Genomic DNA, 12,930 nt, shown 5'->3' with positions numbered 1-12,930 from the left:
TGCCTCCCTCTGTGTCCCAGAAACCACACAGGACCGACCAGCAGCATCGTAAGGCCACAGACTTAACTCCTTAGCCTCCCTCTTCTCTCTCGGTCCAAGGCCTTGCTCAGCCCTGCACCTTCTGAAATCTGTCATCCCCTGCCCGCACCGTGCTCCCAGGGCTTCCCTCCCTCCCTCCTACGCGCTGCTAGTTCCCACTGCGCCTTCTCTTCCCCCCCCGCACACGTGCACAGTTGAATAACTGACCACCCTGCTCCGGGACCCAGTCTGGCCTGTTTCCCCTCTGTGACACCTGGCCCCTGGAGACGAGACTGAAGGCTTTGCTGTTGCCTGGTCTCTCTTTCCCGGCTTCTCCGAATCAAGGGTTCACTCTTCTGCTTCCCACGTCTGGGGCACTGCTCCCGGGGCGCATCCTGGGAGGAGGTGTTCCCATCCAGTCTGGTGTTCTGCACCCACGTCCCACCTTGTTCAAAAGGACTTTGTTTCTTCCGGGGACCATATATGATAAGACCTTAGGAACTGTGTTTATGGTCTAACTCATTTGATAGATGGGGAAAGGGCAGCTCAGAGGAGTGACGTGGCTTGCTGAAGGCTCCACAGCATATTGGAGCTGTGTGAGACATTTCTTATATCTGCACTGGCAGCTACAGCGGTAATAAACATTTATTGAGCCTGACAATGAGCAAGGCACTCTGTCCCAGCATCATAAAAGGGTGTGAGATACGGCACCTTCCCGTAGAGACCTGGGATCCAGAGTCTCGATGGCACATGGGATAAATCACCAGGCCAGGCAGCATTTGCTCCCTGCAAAATCAGTACTATAAACAGGCTCTACCTGAGTTCAGAGGATGGAAGGTTTGCTCTGGGCAGGCTTGTAGGGAGGAGTTTGAAGTTGTGGGAAGGGCTCAGGACCAGATTTTCTGGAGTAGCTCCAATGCTCTGTGTGACTTTGGAAAGGGCACTCCCCTCTCTGGGCCCCGTGTTTTCATCTGTGGAGTCAGACCAGGCTGTCGTCTGAGGCCCAGCCCTGCCCTGTGCCTCTCTCCCCTTTTCCCTTTCATTGTAAACCCCTCAGGGCAGGGCATGGCTTGAAGGGTTGGCTGATTCACGAGCTTTCTAAGGTGGTTAGAAAGTTCTCCCATGGGTGAGGGAGGCCTCGGCGAGGGCGGGGTGGGTGTGGGGGGCTGATCGCCCTCTAACGTGGGGACAGATGACTGTGGGTAGTGGCATAGCGTGGTAAATATGCCATCCTGAAACTCAGCCTCCCCAACTCAAAACAAGCTCGGTGGGGGTTGCTGAAGTGACCTTTGGGAAGCAGAGAGCCTTGGAAGGTCAGGGTCAGGTGGGATTTGATTTCTTCCGGAGCCCCACACTCAGAAGGTAGAGGGGCTTGCACATAGCTGTGGTGAAGGGGGCAGCTGGAGCCCCTGTCCCCATCCGGAGAGGACATGGAGGCAGGAGTGGAGGGGGCATCTCAGGAGGCCTGAGGAGATGATGCAACTGTGAGTAAATGTTACCCGCGCTGGCTCTGGCTGGCTGGCTGCTCAGGAGCTGGGGGCTGGGACCCCAGAGTCCCCTCCTTCCCCCATCAACTGAGGAGGAGCTAGAGAAACTGGAGGGAAAGAAGGAACAACAGAGCTGAAAGGATATCTGGGAAAAGAAAAAAGGAGGGAAGGGCAAGTGGCAGTAGGCAATCCTCGTTGGGCTGAAGGAGGGAAGGAGCCCTGGAGCCTGCGAGGGAGCTGAGCCTGAGGGGAGAGAGGCCGGGCGGGCGGGCGTGGCCAGGGGGAGTGGGCCCAGGGCTGGCGGTGACAGATGGGTGGACACAAAGAGGAGGGCTTGGGGGAGACAGATGGATGGGGAGGGAGCAGGAGAGGCTGCGGGGGGGCGGGAGGGGGTGGGCAGTGGTCGGAGGAAGCCCTAATGAGATTGAGCACGGGCCCAGAGCTGGGGAGAGGTGAGCGGAGAGAAGAAAGGGGAGGCTGCCCGAGGACACAAAGGCGGCGAGGCCTGGGGGCCGGGGTGAGAGAGGGCTCGGGCTTCCAGCGGGCTGGCGGCAGAGAAAGGGGCAGGTTGTGTTGTTCGCCAGGGTGGCGGAGACCCGCTGTCACCTGGGGGCACAGAGAGGTGCAGACAGGGAGACAGGGAGAGCACGTGGAAGCAGCCAAGGAGGGGGGAAGGAAGCAAGGAAGAAGATCCCAGGCACACCGTGGCTCCTGCCCAGAGGCTCCTGTGGCCCAGAGCACAGCTGATAACAGCCCTGCCCCCAGCCACTCCTGGGGAAGGGTCGGGCAGTGTGGCGCAGCGAGGGTTAACGCCGTCTGCTCTCCCTGCCAGTCGCTTGCCTGGTTGGGTCCCCAGGGCTCCCCACATATGTCACCCCCTCTCCTGCCAAACCCACGGCTTCCAGCTCCTCCAGGCCCCACCCCCACCCTCAAGGAGCAGGCCCCTGCCCCTGTGTCTTCCCTACCTGCCCCTCCTCCCTTCCTCCCCCAACCACCTACCTCACAGGCCTGCAGTGTGGTGATGAAAAGAGATGGTGAGTAACAATCCGCAAAAAAGTGAATGCCTATAAAATGCAAAACAGGAATAAAGCCACAGAGCCACATTCATCCTCCCACCCCCCATCCCCATCCTCCGGCCCTCCATACAGCAAAGACCCTTATACAACTCCCAGGGTTCTCCTCCCCACTCAGAGCCTGGAGCTGCTGGCAACCCAAGTTGACCTCCGAGCTCCCCCCAGCCTCCCTCAGTCATCATGCCTCATATACATGTGCAGAGAAACTTCTTGCCACCTTGGAATCACAGTGCACGACCTAAGGGCTTAGGGTGCCCAACGCTTCCCCATGCATAGTGGCACAAGAGCCCTGAGCGCGGTAACACTGTCCCCCTGTCACAGATGACAAAGTCGGTGCAGTCAAGGTTAATGATGTGTCCACGGCCACCAGGACTCAGACCCGGGTCTGCTGGTCCCAAGTTCAGTAGAATTAGTAGTGCTGCCCACCACTCCTTGTTTTCAGCTCCTTCTCATTACCACGTGGTGGCTCCGCCGGTGAAGAATCCACCTGCAGTGCAGGAGACCCGGCTTCGATCCCTGCCTTGGGAAGATCCCCTGGAGAAGGGCAACGGCAACCCACTCCAGTGTTCTTGCCTGGAGAATCCCATGGGCAGAGGAGCCTGGTGGGCTACAGTCCACGGGGTCACAAGAGTCGGACATGAATTAGCAAATAAACCACAATGATCATCTCATGTGCATGCATGCATGCTAAGTCACTTCAGTCATGTCCAACTCTGCGACCCCATGGACTGTAGCCCACCAGGCTCCTCTGCCCATGGGATTCTCCAGGCAAGAACACTGGAGTGGGTTGCTGTGCCCTTCTCCAGGGGATCTTCCTGACCTAGAGATCAACGAACCTGTGTCTCTTGTATCTCCTGCATTGGTAGGTGGGTTCTTTACCACTAGTGCCACCTGGGAAGCCCTCTTTATCACATGCTGAGAAGGAAATGGCAACCCACTCCAGTGTTCTTGCCTGGAGAATCCCATGGGCAGAGGAGCCTGGTGGGCTACAGTCCATGGGGTCGCAAAGAGTCAGACATGACTGAGCGACTTCACTTTATGTTCTTTTTAGCTACTCTCCCAAGGAACAGAAACTGATCTCTGCGTGAAGACTGGGGCTGGAGGCTCCAAAGTCCTGGGCCCTGGAAGGACGGCAGAGGAGGCAGAGGTTGTCCTAGAGCACTCTCTCACCCCTCTGTACCATCAGCCCTCAGCTCACACTGGGTACAGCCTGGCCAGGTGCTCCAGGGATGGAGGCTGGAGGGCCACGGTAGCTGAGCCAAACTGCTTCCAAGGAGGGAGGCTGGGCATAGGATCTGGTTTCTGTCTCCCATCTCCACCCTGCCATGCTTCCTTTCTGCTTGATGGTCTTTCCAGGCTCTGCCCGTTTTTCTCACTGTCTGACCCTTGGGAAGCCAGGCCTCACCATGTCGGTAATGGTCCCTCACTCTGTAGCCCTATTTGTCATGTCTCCCCAGCTTGTCTCCCTGGCTCCAGTAATCTTTTTGTTTCCTCACAACACTCTGTGCTCTGCCTCCCTCGTGTCTGTATCTCCATGCTGTCTCAGAGTCCCTCAGGACTCTCCCAGCATTGGTTTCTGTCCATCCCTGAATATCTGTGTATTCTCCACAACCGCGATTCACCCAGCTCTGTCCCCTAACCATCTCCTCTTTTCAGGTCTCTCCCCACATCTCTGTCCCCCTGTATCTTGCATCCCCGAGTCTTTCACAAAGCCTTGGCAACCTGGCAACTCTGCTCCCATCTTCTCTCTTTTATCTCTGTCTCCCCTACACCTCCATCTCCCCATTAGGAGTCTTCCCATTTCTCTACGTCTTTCCCATGTCTGCAACCTAATGACGCTGTTTTCTCATCTTTCCTCTATCTCAATATCTCCCCATGTCTCCCACTTCCTTTCCTCTGTTTCCTCTCCATCTCCCAGTTGTTCTGTATCTTTCCTCTCCTCCATGGCACTCTCTCCTGAATCTCTTAGTCTCCCAATTTCCTTGGATGGGGTGGAGGGCAGGAGGGTGGGGGAGGTAGGATTGTTGTTGCTGGGGGCTCATTAGGTAGAGATTGGTTTTTAATCAGCACCATGGCAATGATGATGCAAGAACTGAGATGCCACCTGATCCCCTGCCCCCCAGCCCCCCTCCTCAAACCTCCTTCCCCCTCCAGCTCAGCCCATCTGCTGGCGCCTGGGCACCTGTCTGGGCCTGCCCAGGTGGGATTTGGCACCTCCCAGACCTGGGAGTGGGGAGGGATGGGGGAGCTTGGGAAAGAATTACAGGACTCCCCTTTGGGAATGCCTTACCCTGCAGAAAGCCCAGAAAAGGTTGATCAGCAATGGGGAAATGGCAAATGCTTCCAGAAGTCTGAAGGTAGGCTGTGCTCCTACTAAGGTCCAGGCCCATGACAAGCATTATATTACTTAATCTCCCTGGCAACCTAAGTGGCAGCTATAGTTAATCCCATTTTACAGAAAAGAAAGGTTGAGGTTCAAGAGGGTTTCCCAGGTGGTGCTAGTGGTGAAGAATCCACCTGCCACTGCAAGGGATGCCAGAAATGTGGGTTCAATCCCTGGGTCGGAAGATCCCCTGTAGAAGGAAATCACAACCCACTCCAGCATTCTCACCTGGAAAATTCCGTGGACAGAGGAGCCTGGCTGGCTACAGTCCAGAGGGTCGCTAAGAGTTGGACGTGACTGAGGTTCAAGAGGTTAAGTTACTTGTCCAAAGTCACACAGCCGACAGAGCTTTCTTCACGGTAGCACACAGTCTCTGGAGTCTTCCCAGCCATGGTTCATTTTTGGATCTTCACAAAGGCTCAATGAAGATGCTCAGCAGCTGAGTGGGGAAGAGAACTTTGGGTACTGAAGCATAGCCTGCTGCCTCTCTGTGGGGCTTCCCTTGCTCCCTGCTCCTGCCACCCTGCATCACAGATACACACACCCTCAGATACACACATGCATGCACACACAGGCTGGAGGCAGCTGAGCTACTGATGTGAACTTAATCAATGCCCATTTGCATATTATTTTATAGCTGGTTTTCCGCATTGCTCATCTGATGCCCCAGCATGCTTGACGCCTGCCTGGGTGCCCTGCCCTCCTCCCCCAGTGTCCTTCCCACCCCGGTTCCTCCTCTCTTGGCACTGCTGCGCTCTGCTCCATTTAGCCTTACCTCTTTCCTCCTTAGAGTCCCCAATTCCCAGTGGGTCCGACTGGGCCAGCCAGCCTAGAAAAATTCTTTGTACGATCTGTGGCAGGCATCTGACCCCACTCCTCCTCTGGTGATGGGGTAGGTGGGAGGCTGGGGGCTGGGAGGGTGCGGTGAATCCCAAGGGTGATGAGGGCAGGGGCCTGAACAGTAGCCACAGGTAGCCTGGCAAGGGGGCTGGTGGGAACCAGCTTTACGAAGAATGAGATCTTGGTGAGTGTAAGGACTCTAGGTTCCTCATCTGTGCCTTAGTGCTGTCCACTTGCTCTTTTCTAGACTTCCCTGTTAGTGCCTTGGGGAGCCTTTTTCCCAGGGAAAAGGAGACAGTGGAAGGGGCTAGCATAGTCCAGCTGGGACTCAGGATGGGACCAGGGTTTAACCTGGCTTGCCAGGGGCCTCTGTCCCTGCCGCCTCTGGTGTGAGAGACTGAGGGGGTTCATCTGTGATCCTGCCCTGGCCCTCGCCCCAGCCCCACCCCTTCCCCAGCTCTCCATTTCTTGCTTATGAAATATGCATGGAGAACAGATGTCCCTGCTCCCCCACTCCCCGCCCCCCCCAGGGCCAGCCCCCGCCCCCCCCGCTCCCAGGGGGGTTCCCAGATCTCTCTGCCAATGGCTGCCTGGCCTGACTGTTTAATATTGATGAGGAAGGGGGGCTGGGCCAGCCAATGGGGAGCTGGGGGTGTGTGTGTGTATCTCCATATATATACATAGGGCTGGGCCAGCTCAGGTGTGTGTCTGTGAGTGTGAATGTGTGTGTGTGCATGTGAGAGTGGGTGGCCCCAGTGACCTGGCTAAGCTCACCACCTCCACCTGGGCCCTCTATCCCCAACATGTGTACCCCTCTCTTCTGCCCCGGAGCCTGTGCAGCCCGGCCACGCTGCCCTGGAGAGGTCTAGAAAGCTGGTCAGTAACTTTGCAGACGGATGAGCTCTGAGCAGCCAGAGGAGACTGGGGCTGTCCGCGCAGCCCCCTGTCCTGCCAGTTTGGATCCCCTCGCAGGGTCCTCCTAGGTAAAGGGGGAAACCATGGGCTGGGAAGGCTGGGCGTGTCCCTCCCAATCTCTGGCTCAAGTCCCCTCCCAGAGCCTCCCTCCAGTTCTGTCTCGCGCTGCGTCTCTCTGGACCTCCCTCTTACCCACTTCTCCCCTTGGACTCTTTGTGCCTGTCATTCTCAGTTGGGCTGGGGATGGCAGAAGCGGGGCAGGAAGTCCTTCCCCGGATGCTTGGAACTGCAGATCTTCGGAGCCTGGAACTTTGACAGCAGAAGTGGCTTTTGGGGTGAGGACTGACTTGATGGGTAAACAGACGCTGCCGTGCAGACTGGAGTTGGGGAGGACAGTGGGGCAGGTGGACATGGGACTGGGGTCAGATCGGGAGCAGATGGAGTGGGTTGGGGGAAGGAAGGGTAAAGTGATCAGGGATGAAGGAATGTGGGGACCAGGGAGAGGGAGAAGTGGGCTGTGATTGATGTGGAGAACCCGGCAGCTGAACTCCTGGAGCATGGGAGTGGGGAGTTGCAGCACTAAACATATTGGGAGGTGCTGACTTCAGGGCCTCCTATGCTATCGCCAGGCATTCTTTCTTGTTCCTTTGAATCCTGGAGTTTGGAGTGTATCCTAAATTTTAGCACTCACATCCTTGTGTTTTTTGTTATGGTTGTGTGTGTACACGCATCAGATGGTGATGATCTCACACCCCTCAACCCTCAGAGCTTACTGTTAGTGAACTATTCAGTTGAGGCTCTTTTCTGCATGGTGGGGCGGGGCAAGGCTAGGGAGTCGTGACCCCTGTGAAGGTCTGCTTCAGGCAGGAGAACTCAGGCTGGCGAGGAAGGGGAGACGGTGATGGTGAAGGAGCCTCTGTGCCTCTGTTTCTGGAAGTTAAGTCCGCAGAGCCCCCATTGAGTGATCCGCTGTTTTGGCTTGACATTCCCCCAGAGCGAAGCCCTTTCCTCAGCCTTTCCTGGGCCATGTTCCAGCTGCCTATCCCTAACCTCCTCTGCTCCCAGAGACAAGCAAACCTTAGCCAAGCCTCAGACAGAGGTCCCCAAAAGCTATCCCCATCCTCCTCTGCAGACCATCTCTGAACTGCCCTTGAGCTGGGGGAGGGTGTGGAATGGAGAGCTGATTACATTCCCTTTCCCCAGTCTTCCTTGCACAGTTGCCGAAAGGGCCAGGGAACTGCAAGGTTGAGAGTGTTGATGACAGAGCTGGAGGAAGGGGCTATCTTGGGTGGGGGGACCGTTGCCAAAGGAGCTACGTCCCCCTGATTCTAGTGGTCAGGGTGGTAGGATCTGACGTCTGCTACGGTCCTGTCGTGTGGGGCTTGGGGGCTGGGAAGGGCTGAGCTGGGTAGCGGTGCTGAGCTCCATATGCCCCAGTCCACTCTACAAAGGGCAGTCTGCCTGTTTATCACCCGCACCCCTCCACACACACATACAGAAGCAGCCAGGGTGGAGAGGGGCCCTGGGAGGGAGGGGATGGCAGGGCCAAGGCTTGCAATGTTGCCATCACAACTGGGAGAGGTTTACAGCCACAGCCCATCTCTCTTGGAGCCGTGGCTTGCTCAGTCCTCCGTCCTTTTAATTATTAAACTTTTTTTTTTATTGTGATAAAAACACATAACATAAAATTAGAAATTTTAAGTGTATGGTTCAGTAATGTTAAGTATATTCACATTGTTGTGAAACAGAGCTCCAGAACTTTTTCATCTTGTAAACCTGAAACTAGGTAACTTTTTAGCAATACCTCCCCTACTCCTGGCCTCAGGCTCTGAAGCATCATTCTACTTTCTGCTTCTACTTTCTCTTAACTACTTAGATACATAATAGAAGTGGAATCATATAATATTTGTATTTTTGCAACTGATTTATTTAACTTAGCATAATGTCCTCAAGGTTCTTCCATATTGTAGCATTGGTGATAGGATTTTCTTCCCTTTTAAGGCTGAATAATATTCCATTGTGAGTATATGCCACATTGTTTAATCCATGCATCTTTTGATGTACATTTGGGTTGTTTCCATATTTTGATTATTGTGAATAATGCTACAGTGAACATGGGGGTGCAGATATCTCTTCAAGATCCTGATTTTGATTCTCTTGGACATATACACAGAAGTGGGATTGCTAGATCATATGGTACTTCTATTTTTAATTTTTAAAGGAAACTGTATACTCTTTCCATAGCAGTTGCACCATTTTACAATCCCACCAATAGGGCAAAGTATTCCAATTTCTCCCTATCCTGTTATGTGTGTGTGTGTTTGACAATAATCATCCTAACAAGTGTGAGGTTACATCTGATTGTGATTTTGATTTGCATTTCTCTGATGATTAGTGATGTTGATCATCTTTTCTTATGTTTGCTGGCCATTTGTATATCATCTTTGGAGAAATGTCTTCAAGTCCTTTGCCCATGTCTTGGTCAAGTTTTTTTTTTTTTTTTTTCATTGAACTGTGGAAATTCTTTGTAATACTCTGGATATTAATCCTTTATCATCCATATTATTTGCAAATATTCTCTCCTGTTGCCTTTTCAGTCTGCTGATTGTGTCCTTTGATGCACAGGCGACTTTTAAGTTTGAGGTAGTCCCATTTGTCTATTTCTGCTTTTGTTACTTGTTCTTTTGGTGTCATATGTGAGAAATCATTGCCAAGTCCAATGTCATGAAGTTTTCCCCTGCCTTTGCTTCTAGGAGCTACAGCGTTAGGTCCTACAGGTAGGTCTTTAACCCTCTTGTTCAGCTTTATCCTGCCCCGTATTCTTCTCATGGGTTCTCCTCCTTTCCTGTTGCTGACTTTCTGGGTCTCCTCCCTTCCTTCCAGCTTTCCTCTTACGTCTTCACACGGTGGCCACCTGCTCCTCTCTCTTGCTCCCCACCTCCCCATGTTTCTGCTGTCCTTTCCGCAAGCTTACAGTACCTCCCCGCTCCCAGCCCACCTTAAACCTTCCTCCCGGCTCCCCACCTCTGAGCTGTCCCCTCCTTCCTGCCTCTGACCGTATTCATTTCCCCTTCTTTCTTCCAGACTCCCGACCAGAGCCCTGACCATGGACCCCTGACGCGGCTCCGACTTCCTGAGTTCAGTGCAGACCTCCCCATCCCCGGCCCTTCCTGCCCCTCCCGCCGCCAGCTTTCAGGCTCCCAGAGGGAGGGGTGGGGAGGGGGTCCTGGGCTCACGGGGCGGGGGGCATCCATCATGATGCTCAACTCAGACACCATGGAGCTGGACCTGCCCCTCACCCACTCGGAGGCCGAGTCCGGCTTCAGCGACTGTGGGGGCGGGGCGGGCCCCGGCGGGGCGGGGCCCGGGGGGCCGAGAGGGGGCCCGGCCCGGGGCCTGGAGCCCGCAGAGCCGGGCAGGAAAGACCTGCAGCACTTGAGCCGCGAGGAGCGCCGGCGCCGGCGGCGCGCCACGGCCAAGTACCGCACGGCCCACGCCACGCGGGAACGGATCCGTGTGGAAGCCTTCAACCTGGCCTTCGCCGAGCTGCGCAAGCTGCTGCCCACGCTGCCCCCCGACAAGAAGCTTTCCAAGATTGAGATCCTGCGCCTGGCCATCTGCTACATCTCCTACCTGAACCACGTGCTGGACGTGTGAACGCGGCCTGCCTCCCCCTGGGTCCACCCGTCTGCCCCGCGCCTCGCCGGGGTCCCTGCTCACCCGCTCCCTGCTTAGAACGGCCTCTCCTTCCCGAGCCCCCGCACCTCGGCATGGCATGTCCCCGCGGGCCCCGGGCCCGGGCAGAGTGCCCACATGAAGGCGACTTTCCCTGACTCACCCAGGCCCCCGGAGGGCTCCTCTCTGGGTACCTTCCACGGGTCGTGGTCGGGGCCCAGCTGGTTAGAAATGTTCGCTGGGCTGGCGGGTATAGTCTTGGCGTCTCCCCCCTTGGCTCGCTCATGGGCTGCTGCCTCTCCTACTCCTAGTCCCAAATTTTCAGAGACTTCCCTGCCCCTTCCCCAGACCCCAGCTCTGCCTCCCACCCTCGTTCTACCCCGCCCCAGCTTCTCCTGCCCATAGCAGGGAGGGGGCATGGGAACAGGAAGGGGGAAGGCTGGGATTGGAGTGGGGTGGGCTTTTCTCAAGCATCTCAGTCTAGCCCTGGGAGGCAGGGGCCCGGGGAGTTAGCTCCTCTGAGGGGCATCTCAGTAGCTGGGAACTGTGGGAAAACTCCCTGTTTTCTATCTCTTTCCTGAGGCTTAGCTTATACAGACCTCGGTTCTTACTTGGTGGTGAGTGCCTTGCCCTCTCTGAGCTATTTGGCCCTCTCCCTTCCCCTTCCACCCAACCATCCCAGTTTGCTTCTTCCTTGTGTTCAGCTAGAGAAAGGGAAACCTAGATCTTGGGGTAGGGGAGCCTGTCCCCAGACTCAGCCCAGAGTAGCTGCAAAAGGCCCAGCAGGGGGTGGGCTGGATCTGCTTCCTCCTTCCCCGCCCACCACAGAGTTGTGAGAAACCCCACTCTGTCCGATGCAGGGGTTATGCCCTGTTATTGCCCTCCGGGAAAGCTCAGCTCTTCTGCCCCGTGACTTGTTCATTGTATTTTTTTCTCTTTCCTTAAGCTGCCTTTAGCAGGGGAGAGACCCCTACCCCACCCCTCCTTAAGGCCCTCTTGTCCCCACCATCCCCCCCCCCCACGTTGCTGAGCCCACCTGCTCACTAGCTGGGGTCAGTGACAGAATGAAGGGCCGGAGGACCCGTGTAGAAGAGATGCAGTCCCACACTTCCCATGTTCCACCTCCCTCACACCAAACTCCTCGCTCTACAAGGATGTTATTTATTTACGTATTTATTTATTTATTCATCTATTTATTTACTTATTTATTTATAAATATTACTATTTATTGCCGAGTCGTGCACTTTGGGGTAGAGTGAGGAGGCTCCTGGCAGCCCTCGCCTGGCCTCTCTTACTTCCTCCCTGGTTATTCCCTTCCCTTTCTTGTTCCTTCTGCAACTCCAGGTGTGTGGGGGATCCCTTTCCCTCACCACACCCATATCCCCTCCTAGGATCCATCTGTCCTGACACCCTAATCCTCTGGGATGATACCCCCTTTACCCTCCCAGAGCTCCTGGACCCTCCATCAGCTCCCTTCATCCCCAGGCAATCCCACCCCAGTCCTGCCTGCTTCTCTTCTCTTCCCAGCCCTCCCCAGGATCCTCACTTCTTCCTAAGAACCCCTCCCCAAAAGCGGGCCCTCAGGGGCCTGTGTCCCGTGTGTGAGTCCCTCCTGTTGCAGTTCTGATTTCATATACAAGGAAAAATTAAAGTGACCTCATTCTAGCACCAGGTACGGCTGTGGATCATTCGACTGGGTTGGGACACTGGATTGCAGGTTATGGTAGGGCAGGCATTGAGGGTCCCAAGCTTTGAAGACTTCTTATGGGGTCATGAGAGCTCATTATGGTGGGAAAATTAAAAAAGAGAGAAGAGGGATGCCAGTGTGTGCAGGGGACTGTGTAGCAGGTCCTAGGCTCCTCCACCTAAAGTGGAGTACCTCCATCTTGATACCCATCCAGGGACACTTTCTGACTCTTCTGATGTGCTTCTGCTCCTGCTCTCTGTGGATCAGAGAAGGAGCCAAGTGTCCCAGTAGAACCCGTGTTAAACGTGTGTCTGTGGGTCCCTGCTGCTGGGCTGTGCAACAATTCACGCCATGACTATGAATCATTATTGCCTCTGAGCTGGGTCAAAATTCCTTGCAGTCACAATTCTTGGCCCATTTTGTGTTCCTCAGCTTTTGGATACAGGGAAGAACACAGTGGAGCACCTGGGACTAAGAGGGAAATAGGGGCCGGGATACAAAGGAGAGCTGAAGGAATCTCAGAGGAGTCCGGGGAGCAGCTCTAAAGTTACCCTAGAGACAAGGGAACTGAAGTCCAGAGAAGACAAGAGCCCACAGTCACACAGCTGGTTAGGGGAAGAGAGGAAGTTCAAACCCAGATTGTTTCGTGTCCTATACTGCCAATACCTCTCTGCTTCTCTGAAATGACCCAGCCTGCCAGGTGGTGCTCTAGGGATTCCTATTTTAACAGGAACTTCGATAAACTAGAGAGTATTCAGAGTTGTGTGGTCAAGAAGGCAGCACACACTTCACTTCTGTGAAGCCTGGAAATAGCTTCACAGAAGGAACAGGTGAAAAACCGAGGATATGTGT

General features: G+C 54.9%; 1 protein-coding gene across 1 annotated transcript; it reads left to right on the top strand.

The window, feature by feature from the left end:
- Positions 1-6,501: 6,501 nt before the first annotated feature.
- On the top strand, positions 6,502-10,464 carry NHLH1 (nescient helix-loop-helix 1). The gene is made up of 2 exons (XM_043446148.1): positions 6,502-6,784; positions 9,801-10,464. Exon 2 carries the CDS (start codon positions 9,972-9,974, stop codon positions 10,371-10,373), a length of 402 nt encoding a protein of 133 aa, XP_043302083.1. The 5' UTR covers positions 6,502-6,784; positions 9,801-9,971; the 3' UTR covers positions 10,374-10,464.
- The last annotated feature ends 2,466 nt before the right edge of the window (positions 10,465-12,930 follow it).

The sequence above is a fragment of the Cervus canadensis genome, chromosome 2, assembly GCF_019320065.1.
Source record: "Cervus canadensis isolate Bull #8, Minnesota chromosome 2, ASM1932006v1, whole genome shotgun sequence".
NCBI classification, from domain to species: domain Eukaryota; kingdom Metazoa; phylum Chordata; class Mammalia; order Artiodactyla; family Cervidae; genus Cervus; species Cervus canadensis.
This window is presented reverse-complemented; position numbering and strand designations above follow the sequence as displayed.

Bases quoted from the DNA above. Each gene is read 5' to 3' on its own strand.
- NHLH1 (XM_043446148.1), top strand. From the start codon at position 9,972: ATGATGCTCAACTCAGACACCATGGAGCTGGACCTGCCCCTCACCCAC.